The 21,944-nt window shown below is 38.1% G+C and overlaps 1 protein-coding gene across 1 annotated transcript in view; it reads right to left on the bottom strand.

Annotated features, from left to right (window-relative positions):
- The window catches only part of ITGA8 (integrin subunit alpha 8), a 111,966-nt gene extending 90,627 nt beyond the window's left edge, over window positions 1–21,339 (bottom strand). Inside the window, exons 1-10 of the mRNA XM_014875626.2 lie at window positions 21,067–21,339; window positions 20,783–20,907; window positions 9,543–9,643; window positions 7,266–7,389; window positions 5,781–5,842; window positions 4,803–4,848; window positions 3,721–3,846; window positions 2,538–2,582; window positions 1,083–1,126; window positions 69–125 (exon numbers count right to left, since the gene is read on the bottom strand). Of these exons, the coding sequence (XP_014731112.1) occupies window positions 69–125; window positions 1,083–1,126; window positions 2,538–2,582; window positions 3,721–3,846; window positions 4,803–4,848; window positions 5,781–5,842; window positions 7,266–7,389; window positions 9,543–9,643; window positions 20,783–20,907; window positions 21,067–21,251 (915 nt within the window). The 5' untranslated portion in view covers window positions 21,252–21,339. The remainder of the gene's footprint in view (window positions 1–68; window positions 126–1,082; window positions 1,127–2,537; window positions 2,583–3,720; window positions 3,847–4,802; window positions 4,849–5,780; window positions 5,843–7,265; window positions 7,390–9,542; window positions 9,644–20,782; window positions 20,908–21,066) is intronic.
- Between the last annotated feature and the right edge of the window lie 605 nt (window positions 21,340–21,944).

The following is a 21,944-nucleotide window of genomic DNA, read 5'->3' as shown; positions in this document are numbered from 1 at the left end:
TATATTAAGGAAACTAGATGCTCTAGAGTTATAGTATTTAATCACTTTTTTTAGTTGCTTGACATTACCTGCTCACCAGTGAAGTTCTGGATAAAGGTCAAGTCAGAAGAATTAATAATTGAGACCTGGCAACAGAAGAATAAGGAAAGTTTCAAGCACACATGGAGATGCTACAGCATGACGTCACAGCAAAAGAATTTGACACACTGAAAGATTGTCCAAATGGCCATGAAAAAACAATTCTTTTTCTGTCTCATCACAGTTTTCCTGTATGATCTTGAACAAATAGCTAAGATTTCATGACCCTTAGGTTCCCCATGAAAAAAATAGAGAAAAGTATTTCCCTTCCTTGCTGGACACTGAACAACAGCAAATCACAGACTATCAGCTAATCAATGACTAGGCATGAAAACATGAACTTAAAAGTATACATAGATATATAAACATATCTATACACACACACCTTTTAAATTTTAAAAACAAGTCCCAGAGATACAAAGAATTTGGGATCCACAAAACCAGAGAATGTGTCTGTGGCTGTGATCTCTTTTCCCAGTCAGGTTACTTGTGGAACTTTTTCCTACAATTAAAAGCTATATCCACAATATATTGTACATTGTTTTTTCCCTTCACTTCTAACTGCATATCATGACTCTTTACACCTGGATTTCAGTGAATACACTTACAAACACTAGGTACGAATAATCCGAACTTAGATTCCTCTGCACTGTGAACACAGCATTGCACAAAAATATGCTAACCTATGGGTGAGCTTAGGTCTGATAACACTTGGTGAGTATAGGAATAACAGTCAGACTCAGAGCATGTAATTGTAATTGTAATTGTGATTGCCTTTTGAGAACAGACTTCAGAAGGGGCTAAGCACTTACCATTCAAAACTCAAACCAATAAAGGCATTTCAACCCAGCCAGATAAGCCTGAGGGTGAAAGTAAGTGGCAGTTTTCTCTGATTTGAAAGTTTTGTACGAAAAAGACAGAAAATATAATGTAACATTTAACCTTACAAATACCTTAATTACCTTCCCACTACAAAAATTATAAAATGAAGGTCCAGTACATACATAGCCAAAGTTCTGTGCTCCCCTTGGGACTCCAGCAACCAGCTCTGAAAGGATAAATGATCAACAGTGAACTGGTTTTGCAATCTGCGTTGTGCATGCAACATGTATCCCACACCACTTAAAACTTCCTTGATACATACGTCAAATCCCTCAGGATTTTGCTTTGTGATCTGTATCAGAAACACCTCTAAATCACTTCAAGTAATTATTTCATAAGACTGTAGTATTCATTCAGTACATTTACTTGCACAAAATGTTCCACTGACTTTTGAATACACCTATCCATGGATCTCTGTCTGTCTAGCATTGATTAGCATAGCACAGTATAATTAAGTTCTTCGTACAATTCAGCTTTCTATCTGACAGCTGTGTATTGCTGGAATGAGAATTAGTTATGGCATTACATAGAAGAGCACAGAAGCTAAATAGAACTGTCCTTACAAATACTTATTTTCTTTTTGCCTACCAGCAGTTTATCTCATCCATTATTTCGCTTGATGCCATGTAAGTGCTTGACAAAACCTGCAGTCTATCTAAAAGCATTACAAGGAAATTTTTGTGAGTAGCATTGAAGGGATCCACTGAATAAGAATATTGAACACTATTCCTAGCTGCCTTCTAGGAGTAATTCTGCACAATGGTGAAATCTTAAACTACTAGCAGAAAAAATAGAGTAAAAAAAGAAGGAAAAAGCAAAGTCCCAGCCTGCAGTCTAAACCCTCCCTCATTAGGAGCAGCAGGAACTTCAGATAACAGAGCACCTCAGCCACCTGCTTTTAAGGATGTAGCCTTCGTCTGTTGCTCTCTGGGATCATATACTCCCCTCTGATTTCATGTGTTTGCTCAAGGGGAAATAGAAGTATTAATGCAGGTCTGAACATGACACAGGATAAACCTCGAGTCAGACAACCATGCAATATTTTTGTGCCAGTCATTCACATGATACACTGATTCAAAAATCATCCAAGATAAGACTTTGAGTATGCATTAAAAAAGCAGCCAAAAATGTAGCCTTCTTTTACTGAGGTTACTTCTTTTTACATATTATAGTGTTTGGCTCAAAACTGTGTGGCTTTTTTTTATTTTTTGAAACCTTCATAATTCAGGACATTCAGCTTTAACTTCGGAGGGATTAAGCAGCAGCAGTTCTGGAGCACTGGGTTTACTTGTGGAAATGTACTGTGTCCCTACTGGCTTTGTGAGTCTGGACTACAGAGCTGCTCAGCCCCTCATGAAAGTCACCCCTTATGGAATTCAAATTTTTGTGTTACTTTAATTCTCTTATGTTATACTGTCTAAGGAAATAATTGTCTCTGAGAATACTGAGTACAGGTAGCTTAAGTCTCACCAGTGTTTCAAATGTATAATAGGCATGTTCCTGTGTAGAGACCCAAAACAAGGAATTTAGTTAAGTGCACAGCCGTATGGTTTTCATTAAAGTACATAGGTGCTTACCTTGTTCAGAATCCCCAGTAAATTCCCCAGCAGCCACTGAGTACCCTGTTTAAAGACAAATTTTTTGAAAAGCCTCAACTTGATAAACAGTTTCTTAAAAAAAAAATGCGAAGACCATCAGATTTGTCTGTTCAATGGATCCGTTTGGTGCAAGTTTTCTAACATTTTTCTAAAACTGTGTGGAGAAAAGGAAAATTGTTTATCATACTACTGTGATAGGTCTGAATTAGTGGTAGGTCTGAATATATAAGAAATTGATCCCTCTTCTCCAAAAATGAGCTCTTAATCAATAATACTAACTAATTCATCTGAAAAAACAAACACCAGGTACTATGGTGTTTTGCCCTAATAGCTATTGACACAATTCAGGTCTTCATTATTGCATTGTAATGGGTGAGTGTCCTGGCTGAGCTTTACATGGAAAACAGATTTCCAAAGATGCAGTAAAGCACCTCTTGGAGCTTTAGTAAACCTGTGAGATAGTTACTACTGTCACAGTAAAGAAAGACTTTTGGATTGTATCAGGGACTTTAATTTCAAATCTATGGGCAACAGTGCAAGGATGCGCCTTCAAATTCTACTGAATCTTTTCTATAAATGTGTGAAGAAAAACCTGCCTTCCATGCAGAGACATGTGAGCATCAAGAAAATTCTTAGAGATCAGTACTAATAAAAAGTAGATAAGGAGCCTTTTTTCTATTAATTACATAGTATCTTCAAATTGATTTTTGTTATTATTTACTTCAATTGTATCTTTTAAATATCAGTGAGAATAAATTGGGTATTTGTGTAGTACTGTACAAAATATCACAGAACTGAATTTGAATTTATCTAATAAAAATTGAAATTGTCTTTAATTGCATTAAGTTCAATCCATCAATTTGGAATGAAAAAATACATAAATGGGAAAATTTTGTATTTCTGCTTAATTATTTAAGATCAGATAATAAGAACCCTAAAAAGTCACTTAAGATTTCAACCTTCAAAGCATGTTGTTCTGCATAATTTTAAGAATATTAATAATCTTGCTGAAGTAACCAGCAAACTACTGATTTGCTGTTGTGCTTAAGGCAAAACATATTCAAATACTCTCACAATTGGGACAATAGTAATGTAGGGCTGGTTTTGATATTTAAGACTCATCCTTTTAGAACATATTGCCAACTCATAGAACTCAGCTTACCCATGTAATTGTCATCATATGAGGGTGGTGCCACTCCTGTTTGCTTCTCTCGTGCCAGTTTCCTCAGAATATCCTTGAAGGAATAATTTGCAATGATGTCTGCAATACTTGCAGTGATTACCTGACCTGGATTCAAACAGCTTCATAAATGAAAGGGATCTAAAAGAGGGCCAGATTCTATAAAACAAAGCTAGCAGAAAACCAGAACAGAGCAGAAAGGACACTAATGCAGCACAGATGCAAAGAGTAGGTAACTTCTCTCAAGCTTTCTCCATTATTACCCTGGAAGTCTCAAGAGTACACATAAATCAATAAAACAAGGCACTGAATCTCTATTGAACCATTGCAAAAACACCTCCAGACCCATTTCAATGTACTAATTCAAACTAAAGTCACTGCACTGTACAAATGTAGTGGACAATGAAAGCAATTTCTCAATGGAAAACACAAAGCTATGAATTCCCTACAATCACAATCATGAGATCTTTAAAAAGAAAATGCCAAAAACACACATCAAAGAGGCTGACAGTGGGCAAGCAGGTAGGCAGAGGCTGGGAATCAGCTAAGTCATACATGTAAGAACAGGTTACAACAAAGATAACTTCTTAATCCTTTACCGAAAAGCTTCAGGGTTTATCTACACAAGAAACTACATCTTGGAACCTACGGTGATGCCACAAATAAACGCAAAATACATGTAAATAGCTATAAAATGTTATGTTCAAAAATGAACAGTAACAAATATTTTTAAAATAGTACATTTGTTCTACAAATATTAGCAAGTTTTAAACCTGCAGTATTTCTAGGGAAAAATGCAACTTATTAATTAAACGACAAATATACTAAAATGCCAACATAAAAATAGTTCTTTGAATTTGTTTAACTTCCTATACAATCTACATCCTGGATTTTCGTAGCTTAATTTTATGCTCAGTTGCTTGTTAAGCAATTCTTTTGATTTACATTTGTTGAAAATAAGATCAGAGACTGGTTATCTTAAAATGACAAAACAGTGGAAATCTTGAACAATGATACTTTTTGCTTCACGTCTTAGATCCAGATAACCAGCCAGATGAACATACCTTGCCAATAAAAACTACCGGGCCCGCCTACTATCAGGTCTCCATTCTACAAGAAGCAGAATTAAATAAAATTACACAACAAAAGAACACAGCAAATTTAAGCATGCATGGGATAAAAGCAATTTAAATTACCAAAATAATATCAGAATAATGATAAGGAGAATAGTCATGTTCAAGGAAAGGATGTAGGTGCATGGATGTGCAGGAAAATCTACAGTTAAAAAAAAGTTAAAATTACTCTAATGCATCTGCACTTGAATGAAAGCCATTTAAACATTTCAAAAATTGCTGCTTATTTGTAACAAAACAAAGTTAACAGAAAAGAGGGTGCTCACATTCAATGAAAAGACAGTGATATTTTATAGAGAATTATACAGTGCAGCTGCAGAATGCTCAAAACAGTGGCAATGGTCAAAGCTACCTGAGGCCCTGGTGCTGGAATAATGGCCCAGATAACAACAAATGTGCAAAGTTTATCCTTTCTCCCACAACACAGACAACATGGACTCTCTTGGCATTAGAGAAAATCTAGTTCTTTCCCTTAAGTATTTTCACCTTCGCATGAGAATGGTTTTACTCAATGACCAGTCTGCCACCAAAAGCTTCATTATATAGGCTATTTTAACTTTTTAAAACTAGTTGGTGCTTGCTCCACTGCTTCCTGAAAGTCAAGTAAAATATTTTAAGTGGGACAGACTGAGATAGAAGCACGTAGATGTTTTTGCTTAATTTTCTGCTAAGATAGACTGAGACAGATTGGAATGCTGCAAAGAGTTAAACTGATGCTAATTATTTCTTTTTATTAATGAAACAAGAAAGTTTAAAGCTTGAAAAGGAGGAAAGAACTTGCAACAACTTCACAAAACTTTCCATTTCCAACAGCATGGAGATAAACTCATGATCACTGAGACACCACTTGAACTCTGCAGATATATCACAATGACATTTGGTCAAAATATTTCAGAAGCAGAATCTCACCTTGTAAAAATCTAAGCTGAAACCTGCTTGACAATAGCCTTGTCCTTCAGGATCTGCATTGCCTGCATTTATGAAGATAGGAGCATTTTATTGATTTTACAGTGCATGTGGAAGATAGCACAGGTATCCTGGAGCTGTAACACTATGAAATACAATACTGCAAATATATGTGAAAATACATATTCTTTTTTAGAAGAGGCAGAGTAAATCAAGACCTTCTACAAGACCCTGTTCATGCAGTCCCTTGAGAAGATTTTGAAAAATAGGACCTGCTACTTAGGACTTTCTCCTCCCACTGCCATGAAAGGACCTTGAAACAACTATCAGGGATTCAGTTTTAATTTTAACTGGAGAAAAAAAAGTAAAAAAATTGTAGAATGCTCATCACAGCCTGATCTGTCATAAATACAAAAATAAGTGTTTACTAAGGTGCTCTCAAAAAACCTTGACAGTCTAACGGTCAGGATGGGTACATGGCAAAAAAACTTTCCCGCTTCTGACTATTTTTATTTCTATTCTCCAAATCCTTATATAATTGTGCAAAGTGTGTTGGCATGCATCTTATGGCAATTCTATATGTGCCAGAGTGCCAGAAGACTGCAGGATTGTGAAACTGAGAGTAGGAATGGCCACTTGAACTCTCTCTTCAAATGACATAAGCCTTTGCCAAAGCCCCAGTGAGACATCAGTAAGTACATAAACCACATCTTAAGGTCACCAGTTCTTAAAGATTCGACTTCTTTCTGTACCTGTCTATGCAGAAACAAAGATTAGGCTTTAAAAGTAAGACACAACAGAACGCTGCTTAAAGTCCTACTACAATAGGCATAGAATGCTGAACAAGATGAATGACTGATAATAACCTAATGTGTGGTATTTTCTGCAGACTTCTAGGTAGCTGAACCTAGTTTTAAATATACATGTGGTTTATCCCTATTCCCCAAGAATCAAGGCCCAGAGATGGCTACCACGTCCTGAGAATAGCACAGAGAAGAGTGTGGAATAGCAGTGCTAATGTTCATGGCTTTCTTCCATGCTGAAAGTTCTTCACAAGTGAGCTCTTGTGGATGATATTAGCATGAGTGATGATACAGGCTTGTGTGCTTCTATGCAGGGTCTGATCTTCAAATCATGACCTTGTGATGAGACATTTATACTCGACATAAGTATGAATAATCGGTTTAATATGCTGTCTGCTTCTTATCTAGATCTGTTTGTTATGTTTTAAAGCCACAAAAATTGAGCCAATTATAGCTCATTGCTGTAACCACACACAATTTACTTAGTTTCTCCTCTTTCAATTAATTACACAACTAAGCATCCAACTGTAGGCATATAGTTTAATTTTTCTTTACACTCTCATTCAATGCAATACCATCATATAGTAACCTTCATTCAACCAAGACTTGATGGTGTGAAGACTGAAAGAATGAAAACACTCAGTGCAAAATCAATTCCTTCAACTCTATTCATATTAATACTTACTGTTGCGACAAGGTGAATATTCAGCATAGGCACTGAAGTTCTGAATTGCTACATAGCAGGTGCCAACAGGGTCCTTCTCTGGGCTCTCTTTAAGGGTTCTCCAATGATACAAAGGAGCACAAGCCTATAAAAACAGAAACACAAAACAGAAAACGCACATACACACTCCTGCATCTGGCAAATACAGTTTTTAATTGTCTGTGTACAAGGACTCTCTCTGGTATTGTATCATTCATATAGCAATGATCACAAGATACTGACAGAAGAAAATGCAGGACCTCTGCTTCAAATAATTTCATTACAACCTGAAAAGCACACTAAGGTTTCACTTATAGCCCTTGGCAGGTGAAATCTGTCAGGGACTACAAGTCACATTTAAGCCATGTTACAAATACCCTCTATGTCTGTTTCACAAATAATACGTTTGCTCTATTACTGCTCATTGCACAGGAACTGATCCCATAATTAAGAAGCATATCACATATATGTGTCTGAAGGCAATCCCAGTTCTGTCCTGGTATGTTCTAAGATAATGGGCATAGAAGCAGAACTGACTCCACTTAGTAGGGGGTTTGTCAGATTGTTGTCATATGGCCAATCACAATCATCAGAGTGTCTGCTTGCTTATAACCCCCTGGTTCAAATCTTCATAGACAGGATATAGTTATAAGGCATTCAACAGTCTGAGTGAATTGTTTTTTGCTAAGGAAGTTTTGGCTAGATATTTAATCTTCCGTGTTACAGCAGTGGTGTTACAAATAAAACACAGTAAAGATAAAAGATACACAACTTATGAAGAGAGAAGCATTATCTTTTTTGAACGTAGTATGTGTCCTGTGGGGGTGATTTTAGGTGCATTTGACACATCAAGCCAAATAGATTGAAACAAGAACAATATAATCATAAACGTTGACTTAATGCCGTTTACTATTAAATCTGTAGCTTAAAAAACAAGCTCCTGACAGTTTGATGACATTTTCTTTTTCTCTTAGCCTACAAACCTTAACAGAAAAAGCTTTCCAGCTTTGCTGTACAAATTTTTACCTGAAAAGTGTTGACTATACCTCAGTTTCAGATTCTGAGAAGAGTTACCCCAATTAAATGAAGTTTGGTCAGTACAGACACCGCACATCTGTTGGAGATGAGTTTTTCTACTCACTTGATTAAGATTTCACAAATGGTGGTAAAGTAGCATTTTATTTCAATTTGTGAATTGTTTAGTAGAGTACAGAAAATGAAAAATATTAATCTATTTTTAGAATTTTTATGTTTACTTAGCTCTGTAACAGAATAGGCTGATGTTCTACTCATTACCTGTTTCATTTCAAAATCCTTCTGTAGGTTAACCACAAGGGATACAATATAAGGAAAAGCATTTTCTTTCAATACTTCCTCCTTTATGACTACTTTTAAAGTAGTAATTGGAAGTTTTAATCAAATCCCAAGGTAATTTTTTGTTTGGTAATTGTAAAAACTAGTAAAGTTAATGACCAAACAAATTATTCCTATTTTTTTATTTTTTTTTTTATTTTTTTAATTTTTATTTTATTTTTTTAATTTATTTTTTTATTCCTATAATTCCTACAATTACTTCACTGCTGTTTTTAATGTAAATTTTAATGCAATTGGAAGCATAAAATTTCTAGGTATTCAGCACTTACTAGGCAATAAAAATACCTGCCCACTGCTGGGCCTCTATCAGTATAGGTAAAACATTCAGTGAAACTGGAAAATAGATACTGCATTTTGATAGCCATCTTGATTTGGATCTTTTTATCAGCTTTTTTTTTTTGACTATGACATAGCTGTTCAAAACAATGTAACAGTGACAAAAGAGGTGTTTTCCTAACTGAACATCAACAGAGGTTCTTGGCTTTCAAAACATTTCTTTACATTCAAATATATGCAGTTTCACTACATTCTGTATTTAACATTCCAAATATATCTTCATAATACCAAACATCTTACAGCTTACAGCTATCAGTTCCTGTATGTATCTCTGAAATATGTCCATTATTTGTTAAGAAAATGTAATTCACTTCTACAACAATATGACATTCTGCTGTTTTCACATGACAACAAGATCATCTTCACTTGATCAGTTCAACTCGGTTTTATAGGTTGCTTTTGTTTTTTGAATTATATACGTCCTTTGCTTTATAATTAATGCATAACCAGAGTTATTTCCATAATGTACACATAGAAAGCAATTAAACATATACATTTGAGGAAAAAAAACCATTATCTCCAAATGAATATTAAATGCATAAGCCTTACCACAACTTTTTCTTTATGAGCTTTGACTGTTGCCCCAAACCACTGATTTGTCTTAAATTCAATAGGTTCCCTGGTGCCATTGACTTTAATTTTCCTGTTGTCTGACAAAGAAAGAAGCACTATGTTAACAGCTTATTTTTAACACAAGAGAACGGATTAATGGATATATTACATTGTATCCATTTGTCATCATCCAACCCATTCAACAGGAAATGGATTTACTATCATTTAACGCTTTCACTGGTCAGCAGAAACCACCTTAAATTCACACATGAAAATTAAAGATAATAACACTTAAATTTTAGAAAAAAATACAAAGGACTGGAATAAGAAATGCTGTGTTTCCCCCTGCCAAAAAAAAAAAAAAAGTTTACTTAGAATTTGTAATGAAGAATGAACAAGAATCTACAAAAATAGGTGAAAAGCCCTAAAAAGTCTTCTCAGATTTGGTAGAAACTTTCCAAGTAAAAAGCATGTTCCATAATTAGATTTTGTCAAACAAATGACATTTCTCAGCATGCTTATTCAAAGACCAACACTATAGATAGCAGAGGACTTAGTTTTTAGCAGAATTACATGTGTACACACTGTCACAAGAGACAGCTTCCTAATGTTCCTTTATATACACTCTTGCAGATGTCAGCATAAGAGAAGCCATCTGGGCAAAGATTCAGGCCAATTATAATGCATTTCAGGTTTTAATAAAAAGCAGACATCCCTTCTCTTCACCCTCAGTTCTCTGAAGTAAACTGATTTCCCATATGTTCATGAGCTATGCTCTTCCCTTACCAGTCATTCCTAATGAACTTTTCAATTTATACATAAGCCGGGCATTACTCCTACCCCCTTGTATCTGCATTCCCTTATGTTTGTTTCTGGTTCCTATCAGGAGGGATTTCAGAAGAATCAATCCTTTTTAGTGACTCTAAGTGAAAATAAAACCACATACTGTATACCTTGGAATGTTAAAAAAAAGTAGTGTCAGATCATATTCTAAGGATTTACATACATTTTTAAATAACTGAGAAAAAAATACAGCCAACATTTTAAAAAGTCAACACTCCCTGGGATTTGCCCAGCAGGAATACAGGAGACACCTGAATGTTTTCTAGGATGTTAGCTCACCACTGACTTCAGCTTATACCACATAAATATTGTAAACTGAATTAGAAAGAAAAAGTGCATCTTATTTGGAGAACAAGGGTACTCTATCTCTGTATTTTTTTCCTAATAAACATGAAGGAAAGTTGAATGAGAATGAATCTTTTAAAGTTTGAAAGTCTCTAAGGAAACATCTTCCTTCATACAAGTATTTGCTTCTGTGCTGTGCCAATTACAGCAGCTACGAAGTTCATGCTTAGAGAGATAAATTTCAGGAATATTTAGCTCTTAAAAATTCAGGAATTGTAATTTAAAATTACTCAAAAAATTAATTTAAAAAATAAATTTTATTGAAGTTAGGCCTAAACTTGTGTGTTTGTGAGAGGCAGTGTATTTGACGTACTTCATGGTAGGTGCTGCCAGCTCCTACCTAGTTGTTGGCAACACTACGTCTGATTATTTTTTCCAGTGAAGTCAGACCCTTTCAGACTTTAAAGGTTTCTTTTTTCTTTTTTTAATGCTCTAGCAGATCTGAATATGATCAATGTCCACAGATGGGGTCTTGATAGAAACAAAGCTTTTGAAGCTTGAAAATCAGCCATGGCCAGCTTACAGCAGCCAATGCTACCCTGGCTCTGAGGATACTCATGGCCAGTATTCTAACTTAAAAGGAGCTTACATTTTCAATCAAAACAACATACTTGTCTATTGGCAAAGTACACCAACATTTGAAAAGAAGTTAATTTTAAAACTTAGATAACCATTTGCAGGATTTATCAAACCACAGCTGAATTTACCAGTAAATCTACAAGAATTGTACATACACACATGCACAATTCCACCTCATTTAGTGGCATATGGTAGTAGGAATCCTTCATCATGTGGCATGGGATTTTCATTATAAAATAATTTCAAAAATACCATAGACACACAAATTAACGAATATTTTTTTCCCTAGATAAATGTGTTTTTATAGAAATTTTCTAATCACTTTTGTTCAGCATCCTTGCTAGAGCTGTGGAATCATATTCCCAGTTTCTGAGGTTTTGCCTTAAAATACAGTTTAGTCTTTTGTATGTACAACTAATCAGTACTTCAGAATGCTATAAAACATCTACTGCTTTCCGTTTAACTTTAGCGAAATAAAGCAATATACACAACTAATTTGTGTGAATACACGCAAGCTATCAGCTTGCAGCTGCCCTGCTGTAATTTTCCACTTCTTCTCAGATGTAAGTCACCCACTTACATCTGAGGACATGATCTAAACCAGTTCTTTTCCTCCTAAAGCAAAACTTTGAGAAGGTCAGAAGAATCATGGCCTAAAAGTACCTAAAGTACCTTTTTTTAAAAAAAAAAAACAATTGTAAATAGCCATGGATGACCACCTTAGATTCGAATCAGACAAGGACTATTCATTTACCCAGATAAATCCCAATCCAGTTAAAAAAAAAATTCTGTATATTCCTCAAAGCAGCATTATGTAAGCATTTCAAAAAGTAGCATGTCTGTATCCTGAAAACACCAGTATATGACAGGGAAATATCTCTCCTTGTGCTATTTATGGGCATCTGAGGCCCACTGGCTTAGTCTATACACAATCTTATCCAGAGCTATATTTTTGTGAGGAACAAAAGCTTGGTGGGAATTCAGGTTACATTCACATATCATCTTCTCTTCTGGAGGAGAATGCCTGGCCCCCTTGAGGAAGGAGTCCAAGCTATGTTGTATCATGATATGTGACACTAGTGGAAGGATAGCAAGAGTACAAGGCAGCAGCTGGGCTGGGCACACAACGCCTCAGCCTGTCCACAGAGAGGTCCAAGGAGTGCCTGACTACCAGCTGGATTGCTTCAGAGCCAGCTCAGGAGCTCTTCCAGATGGTCAACAGTCTGGATGACTCGCAAATTTGGCTTGAGATGCAGCTCCGGAGTCACTCATAACGAGACTGCCTACGACTGTATTGCAGACTAAGGTTCAGACAACCAGGAGTATACAAAGAGCAGAGAGATTTATAAATGTAAATATAGGTATGAGGACATCCTTACATTGCATTTCAGCAAACCCAAAGCACCTAATTTTTCTACTGCAGGAGTCATGACTCCTGTACATGGCACTGCCCTACAATCCAGCTTCAGAAGCAGCTCTGGAGATACAGAAACATGATTATTAAAATCAGCATTCCTTCACCCAGTTTTTTAATTGAGGTATCTAGGGGCTACTAAACAGAGGAAAAAAGTGCTCCTTACATTGTCAAAACAGTAGTTGGGCAAATATAAAAATTTGAGTTTGGACAGCAAAAAGCAAACCTATGTTAAGAGCAATGGCACAGATTCACTTGTAGGAATTAAAGCCTGAATCTAGAGCAAGTGTTAGTGCAAATCCATCATTTACACACATCAGAGTAAATTTGGTGCTTTCTGGGGGAATTGGTCTCCTCTCAGTCACTAAATTACCACATCATAAACAGCTTAATAGGCATGAATCAAACATTTCCCTTACCAATATTTTTTTAATACTAATTAATATCCGCATGAGAGATGTATGGGCAAACACCGGTAATTACTTAGTGTGATTCATTCAGCTCTTGAAAACTGTAAGTAAAAATTGCAGCATCTTTTACAATTTAAAAATACTCAAATGAACAAAAGCAAATCAAAGTGGTGATCATTCAAAGGTTGGATTCCATGATCTTAGAGGTCTTTCCCAACCTAAATGATTCTGTGATTCTGTGAAAATAATTTAATCAAACTTAACACATGAAAACATTGCTTCTAGTCACAGCAAAATATCTGTCTATGTAATACACCTGCGGCTCTTTCGTATATTCTTTTCACCATTCTGGAATTTTGAGAAGTATTATGTCTAAATGCTCTGGGTCTATTTGCCTGTATGTCCTGGATGTCCACACACATCAAGTGTACATTAACCAGGCATCTGCAGCAGGTTTAGTTATACTCTGCCCTCAGATCTGTGCCTACATCCATGATGGCAAATCCCTTTCAAATACTTGTTTTGATATACCTGTGTATGTATCTATGCACATCCATCATATAAAAAACATAGGTCAAATATAATACATAGTTTTAATATATTTGTACATAATTATATATACACAGAGTAGAGGTGAACAATTATCTAAATCTATCCTTATTTGTATAAAATATTAATACAAACATATAAAACAAACAAATATTTCTATACATTTATCCAGGTAAATGAAAGTGACTATCCCTGACATTGAGAAAACACTTGGAATGTTATGTACAGTTTTGAGACATCACTACTTGCAGATATTTGGCCTAAGGAAGAGAAAGCAAAGGATGATCTCTTTGTGCTTCATCCACTGTTCAATAGGTAGAGAGAAGAGAGTGCCAAATTCCTATTTGAGGTTGCAGCAAGAGGAAAAGGGGCAACAAGACACAAGTTGCAAGAAGGGAATTTCTGAATAAATCTTAAGCACTAGAAGAGATTCCCCAGAGCGACTGTGGCTCTCTCCCTCTGGGGTGGTTTCAGAAGCTGGCTACAAAAGGCTCTGAGTAACCTCAGTTAACTCTGGAAGCAGCTTTGCTTCATCATTAGTGTTCTGGCTTACAGAAGAGGAGAGCAAAGGCATGCTTGATCCCATATTCTAGAAGTGAGGGAAACAAGGGAATCTTGACAATCCTACCACCATATCACTACCATAAGAGTTCGATGATACCACCCGTTACAAAGCAAAGGTAACTCAGTAACTTTCACAGCGTCATCGATATTAGACCCTTACCAGAGAGACTGAATTCAAATGCAAAGCTAAACGCTAGGTATGATCTAGGGAACTAAACCAAACAATTACTTTTAATTAATGCTGGGGGAAAAAGGGTCTCCGAAGTGTTGGAAAACAGTAAGGATATGCAAAACGCTGTCATTATGAGAAGGGTTGCTTCTATATTTAGATTTATCTTGTTCTGCAACCATCTATTTTGTATCTGGTTTTTACTGCAGCTTAGCTGCTATTCATATGAGTCATTTTAATTTAATAGATCATATCTAGAGAGCTTTACTTGGACATTCCATGAATCAAAAGAAAAAAACAAATCATCAAACCTGGTAGGATTTTTTCCTAAATACAATCTGATCAAAAACAAATTAAGACCTCAGGGCTTGAACTAACATAGCTAAGAGTATTTTACATAGCTAAGACTATTTTTTCCTTTCTTTAGATGAGGCTGAGACTTACAAAAGAAACCCATGAGAGTCTATTATAAATCAGAATGCTACAAGTGAACCATGACATTCCAAATAAGGTCTTACTGGCATAGAGGACTAAAATGTGTCAACATTTAAAAGTCCTTTCTCAGCAATTTCTCTTGAGATGCAAATTCTGTTTTATAACAGGATTCTAAGTTTTCCCCAGAATCTTACTATCTCCACAGCTAATGATTTTTTCATGTAACTAAAGCTCTCAAGTCCCACAATACATCTTCTCCTTATATAGTACCTGGGTTCTGTTACAATCGGCTCAACTGCTGGCCAGATTAGCTCATGTTTTTTATCAACTGCACGCTTGGTCAGAACTGATTTACATCCCCCTTCCCTGCTCCTCTTCAGTGGCTGTTCAGATTTTTTCCAGCTACTCTAGAAAAATATAACCTATTTTAGTAAAACTGGTAGAGTTAACTGATAGCAAAGAAAACACCCCAGTGTGTTCTGGAAATTTAAGGGAAGTGGCATCTGAAATTCTGGCTTCGTGACCTAATTAAAATATAAGAACTTGATGCAGCCTATTAAGTATTACAACTAAAAGTGACCTTAATAATGAGTTTCCAAAATCTGAACTATTAGGTTTTTACCACATTTCAAACGCAATAACACATTTTAGGGGGTATTTAAACCTGCTTCTAGCTGCAAGATGCTTTGAATGGTTCAGAAGTTGCCCAGTTAATCAAGAGAGGAGAAAGTTTTCTTGATATTGCTCTCCTGCTACCTCTCCTGGCAGCTGAATGGAAAAGCACACAGCTGAAACAAGGACTTGGTAATTCTACCTCAGTGTTAAGGCAAAAGTAGTCATTGTAAACCCATTTCATACAGAAGAAACTGAAAAGAAGTTAGCTTTGTGTAGGTAAGAGAGGAAAGACAGACCACAAACCTTTAATATGATGCCAACACTTGTTTCCCTGTCCTCTCATTGAGTTTCAGAGTATCACAGCCTTACACTGCAATGCAACCAGACAACTTCACAAAGTAGGGAAACAAGGGAGAAGAGTCGCTGCCCTTCAATCTATATTTCCTGGAGTAAGGGGATACTAAAAGCCCTTCCATTATACTTTATCTCAGTTCCCTGCTGCAATGGAGCAGGTTAAAGCACCCATTGTGCTCTCAGAGCAGTGCTTTGAGCTCCTTCCCAGATCTTGACCCTGGCACAAAGATTTAGGGGGCTCTAAAGAAGTGCAAACATGGGACTGCAGAGTCAGTGCTGTATCAACAGCAGGAAACAGAGAGAGTTCCTGCTAAAGCCCCTTCTTGGCTGCAGGCCATATCACTGGCCAAGCCATATGGGAATGTCCGGTTACATGACTTGCTTATGGATGGGTCAGCTCAAATCCTACAGGACAAAATTTCATCCTCCTTCCCTCCTTTACCACTCTGTTGTTTGTCAGGAATGCTATTTCATCAGTAGGATTAATTATTGCAAGTAAATAACCTCACTGCTTTGGAAATCTCTGGGTTAGCTACCATGAAAAACAAAGGTAGATGGCCTGAGAAATTAGTAACCATCTGGGACAACTTCCTCTAGAGCAATTTCAATTAGGTGATGTGGCTTTTAGGAACGGGCTGCAGATACTCCTGCACCTCTATTAACCCCAATTAAGCCATCTTCTCAGCAGGGTAGTTTAGCCCACATACATTTCCACATTAACACAGGTTATGCAGCTGCCCATAGCACTCAGACCATCTTGGGCATTCTAACACATGCACACTGTCACAGAGATGATTTCAGCAGTAGTCTTTTGAGTAGTTTTTGAGTATCATTGCTAGTAGAAAGGAGCCCAGTCTGTGTTTGAGAGGTTGAGCATGGCACAGTTTGGGGGTTTTTTTCATCTTTCACTGCGAATACAGTGTCTACTCCCTCACCTGATCTTAGCCTCTGAGGAAAAAATTAAAAAGAGTAAGGGGGCTTCATAAATCATAAAGACTTTTCTTTTGTCATTTAATGCTTACATGATCCAAAAAATAAAGTTTAATACTGAGTGCCACAGTCTGTGTGGTAAGAGGGAGGTTACCTGCACCTTGCCAGTGACTGCATGCATCCCTTGCAGTGTCATATCCCTCGTCTACTGGGCAACATTGCAGTTGTCTCCCACCAGTGTCAGGATGCCAGATTCAATTAGGCCTGGCACTCATTTTCTCCCTTTGGGACTTTATGGCTCAGATAGAATAACATTTTTAAAAATAAAACTTTAGTTTTTTTAAAAATAAAAATATATTACTCACATAACTAAATAAACAAGTAAACAAATCCCATCAGCCAAACAGCTTTTATAGAACCAAAAGTCATCCTATCTCAACACTGAACATCATAAAATTAACCAAAGCAAGACTAAGTTTTTAACTAAGGTGTCTGCCACTTACTTGGTTCCCTCATATCACTTTTTGAACAAATGCCCCCTCTGTCTAAGGCAATAAACAGTTTAGAAACTGAATGGATTACTTTTTTCTTCTTTCCCTTTCCTCACTCATGAGCCTGTTCATGTTCATCACTGCCTCTTAACAAGCCTTAAATCTTGGTGGAGATTTTGTTCCTTTTTAGCTAACAAGGCATATCTACCCATTCATTAAACACCTTAGTAACTGTAAAATACACGATAACTATAAATTAGTACAAAGTAACTCCACACCATGATATCTGAAAATGTCCAGAATCTTGACTTAAAGCCATCACAAAATACTAGTCAGTGTCCTCACTGTTTTCATTTGGTAGGACCAAGATAGTAACAGTGTTATTTTTATTAACACAAAGGCATTTGCAAACAAAGGAAACTCACTTGAAATTAGATGTACTGTTTTTGTGGAAACAGAAATAATCTGTGGAGTTACATATGAGTCTTACCAATTAGATGTCCACTTAAGATACTTGTTTGAGGCAGTAAAAGTCCAAGAATCATCCAGGTGCACACACTGTATGTTCTCTCCTCAAGGGCAAAACATAACTTGCACTGAATGCAACATACCTGAGCTTCATTTGTGCATCCAGTCCTCAGAAGTAGAAGACATGAACCCTCATGCTCATATGTAATTTAAGCTGCTGTCTTTCAACCTCTTAGATTTGTCAGTCTCTTGAATTTTTATGTAATAGTGAAAATTTTCGTTTCTGTGACCTGGAGCAATTCCATATTGAACTTTGGATATAGTGTATGTGAGTCTGCTTGACTTTAACAAATTCTTCGGAATTTAGAAGTCCTCCCCATTGAACTTTTGAGGCTGAAAATGCCAATTTAACAAATTCTGGATCCACTTGTTGGTTCACACTGCCTTTCTTTCCAGTTCTTTCTAGTTCCACCCAGTTTTTACTTCTGAACTTAATTAAGAATGCTCCCAATTATTCAGTAGTTTTGTTTCTTTTATTGTGCTTTGCTTTGCTAATCTAATTGAAAGAGATATTATTTAGTTAGAGTCAAGAAGAAAGAATTGAAAAATCGAAGCTTTGTATAAAAAAATGCGTCAAAATGAAATCTTTCAGCTCTGAAGCAGTCTCTGTAGTTCTTCTGTTTTGTTTCAGAAAACATTCCCAAAGCTTCACAAGACTTTTAAAGATCTCCTACAAAGCATGAAGCATTAATCTTTAATATTAAAGCTGCTACAACTGAAATTCTAGTCTTCTAACAACTTTTGAGTGTTTCTGTTTTGGAAGAAAGAATAATCTTGTGGTAAAGGCACTGGAAGAAGAAGAAAAATCTCCCAATTCAGTAACCAGTGTCATCAAAAAGTTTTTGTATGATCTTTGACAACCCAGACTGACTTGTTTCTGTTTATTAAAATAAATATTAAAAATGGGAATAGCAACATTTCTCAGTGATGTTGTAGAAGAAGGCATAATGAGTACAAGATGCCTGTACAGGAGTCATGAACTGAAAACACCCCATGTATTTACCAAGGACTATCTAAGTCCCGGTAGGCATAACATAGCTAAAGGCTTCAAAAGAAACTTTGTGTGACAGACTATCTGAAATAGTTTCACCTAGGACAGAGCTCATATGGACTACTCCACTTGGGGGAATAGTGGAAAAAGAAGGAAAACTTGATTTTGTAAATAATGGGTTTTGGAGAGCAAAAAATGGCATGTAATATACATCCAGAAAGCAGTAAAAGGAGTCGTCTAAAGCATATTGGAGATGGCCATTCTGTTGCTGGCAATGAGGAATAGGGCGTGGTACAAGCCATGCAAACCTTGCCGGGGTCCTTGTCTACGGGACATTGCTGAATTGTGCAAAATGACACCTTTACTGCTCTTGGGACTGGAGTTAAAGACAGAGACAGCACTGCTAAACCTGCCTATGCTGCCATCCTACCACAAGGACAGTGCATCTCTGCCTACACCACAGTTGCCCTCTGGCTTAACTTCAGCTGTCTACAAGTCAGGATTCTATCTAGAGGACACAACCATCTCTGGAAGACTGAATGAACTGCCCCTTGGTGATTCCAAGCTGAATAGTTGCGTGATACAGTCCAAAACCTTATTGGTATGCTTACTCTTCAGTTTGTTTGTGTCTTTATTCAAAACATAGTATCTGCAAAAGGACATCTCTCTCTGCAAAGAGCATGGAGTTGTCCCAGGTTTCCCACAGGAAAGTCAGATGTCCTTCTAGGTTTCGTCACTAGATTTCAATAACTTTTTCAAAACTCCCCTTCAAAAATGTGATGGAATTTTCATTTGGTCTGTAAGTTTTCTATTCGAATTTGAAATTATTTTGTATAGATAATACATTCCACTTCTGTTACATGAACCATCTAACCATAAGATGAGAAATACATTAATATTTCCTCTATTTCCTGGTTTTATTTTAAATACGTACACTCAGGACATATTACAATTAAAAAAATGTATGCATACTGTCTATATACCTTTCTATTTATATTTATAACCAGATACTGTACATAGTTTTACCTGCCCCTGTAGCCATATACACACACATGAACTATCACTTACTCTGCTTTGAAGAATGCTCAGCATGATGGGACAGTCATTCTGATCAGCATTCCTAGACACTAACACATTAATAAGATGTGGGTGGCTGGAGTTGGGAGCAGTAAAGAACTGCACTGCTTATTTCCTACAGTTAAGTGAGCTCTTCTGATTTAACTTCTGCTTTCAAAAAAAAATAACCAATTCTTTTGGTTCCCATTTCAATAAACCACAAATATTAAAATTAAATATGTAACCTAAAGAATAATAACTTTTGCTTAATGGTCAAACTGTCAAACCTGCCTAAATAAAGGAATCAGTTTTAAAGTCTCTGCAAACACTAGGTTTAAATTATTTTCAAGACCTATAAAGAGACAACAGAAAACATAAACAGCTTGAATTGTTTAAAAAGTGTGTTCCCTCTAATTAAATAAGAAACATCTGTCTTGGGATTTTGGAAGTGGATACAATCTATCCACATTGTGCCTAAATCGGTTTGCATCTAGCTTCAGCATTCTGAAACAAAATTCTTGCTTTCTGAATAGAATTAAATAAGCATGCCACACGAGGCACTTCATCCATCTAAGAGCCAGAAATCCCCTCGTTGAAAATGCCAGCAAAGACTACAAATCCATGGTTCAGAGAAGCGTGAGACAAGGCTTTGGGGCTTTGCCTTCTGAACATGCAAAAGCATTTTCCAAAGCAGGAATCTGCCACAAATACCTTTTATTAAAGAAGAAGAAGACGAAAAAAAGGGAGTTATTAAGATGAACTACTGATCCTGGAGGTCACAATCCCGTTATTTCTCTGGGGACCATTAAACCCTTCCCTGCAAGAGCACACGCATTCAGACTCCCAGGAGCGGGATTTGTATCCGAGTGCAGATACTCGGATCAAAGCGACCCAAGTCCAGGGATCGCGGAGGAGCCGTGGGGTCCCGGGCACGGCAGCGCGACACTCGCTGTCCCGCACTTACTGGTGTTGTCGAAGGGGATCTGCCTGCACCGGGCGGCGGGCCAGGCGCAATAATACACCGCTCCTCCTTCCACGATGTCTGGCTGAGTGGTGTTGGCTTTGGGAGCTCCCACCAGGACACTGACCCTGCGGAACACAGGGGAGGTCACCGGGGCGATCGGGACAGGCGGGCGATGGGCGCTGTCACCCCGCGGGCGCGACGCCGCCGTTCGCCCGCCGCCTTCCCACAGCGTTCCCCGGGCCCCGGGGCGGCGCGGCCCCGCCACCCCCGGCGGCGGCACTCACGTGCTGGGGTCGGGGATGTAGAAGTCCACCGAGTACCCGAAGTAGCTGCCCGGGGGCCCGCTGTACACCGTCAGCTTCTCCTCGTCCAAGTTGAAAGCCACCAGCGCCGGCGCCCAGAGCAGCGCTGACAGGAGGAGCAGCGGGTGCTGCCAGCGGCGGGGCCGCCCGCGGCTGAGGGGCAGCATCCTCGCCGCCTCCGCGGCCGGCTCCCGCTGGCGCAGCGGAGCGCAGTTGTGCGGCGGCCGTGCGGTGCGGTGCGATGCGGAGCGGGGCGGAGAGGTGCGGAGCGGGGCGGAGAGGTGCGGTCCGGCCGCCGCCGTGCGCGGGCGGGGGGCGGCGCGGGAGGCTCGGCCCCGCTCGGCCCCGCTCGCCCCCCAGGGGAGGCGCGCTCGGGCGCCCCCTGGCGGCCCGCGGGCGGCGGCGGGGCAGGGCCGCTCGCCCCGCGCTGAACGCGGCACCGGGAGGTTCCGCCGGGGAATCCGCGGCAAACGGCGCCTAAGCAGGACAGCCCGCGAGTGCCCAGCAGACATCGATGGCTGCCCTGGGACGGTCGTGTTCGCGGGGGGAGATGTCGGAGTGTGGGCTGCTGGTTTCGAGTTGAATTTCTCTCGACTTGCATCATTTTCAAGGGTTTGACTTGAAGAGCCTGATGCTTGAAAATCTCTTTTAGGAAACTGAAGTGCATTGAAAAAAAATGTAAACGTGCATTAGATTGTTATTTGGTTGCTCGGCATGGCCATTATTAAATAGAAAACAAAGAACCCTAGCAACGAAAAAAACCCCTTCTAACCAGAGAAGAGATGCAGAGCCGGGCACGGAGTTCAGAACACGATAGAAGATGCAATTCCTCTGCTGCTCTCCAAGTTTCCCCGTGAGTG

The sequence above is a fragment of the Sturnus vulgaris genome, chromosome 1, assembly GCF_052056855.1.
Source record: "Sturnus vulgaris isolate bStuVul1 chromosome 1, bStuVul1.hap1, whole genome shotgun sequence".
Lineage (NCBI taxonomy): Eukaryota > Metazoa > Chordata > Aves > Passeriformes > Sturnidae > Sturnus > Sturnus vulgaris.
Note: the sequence above shows the minus strand (reverse complement) of the source record. Positions and strands in the feature narration are given on the sequence as shown.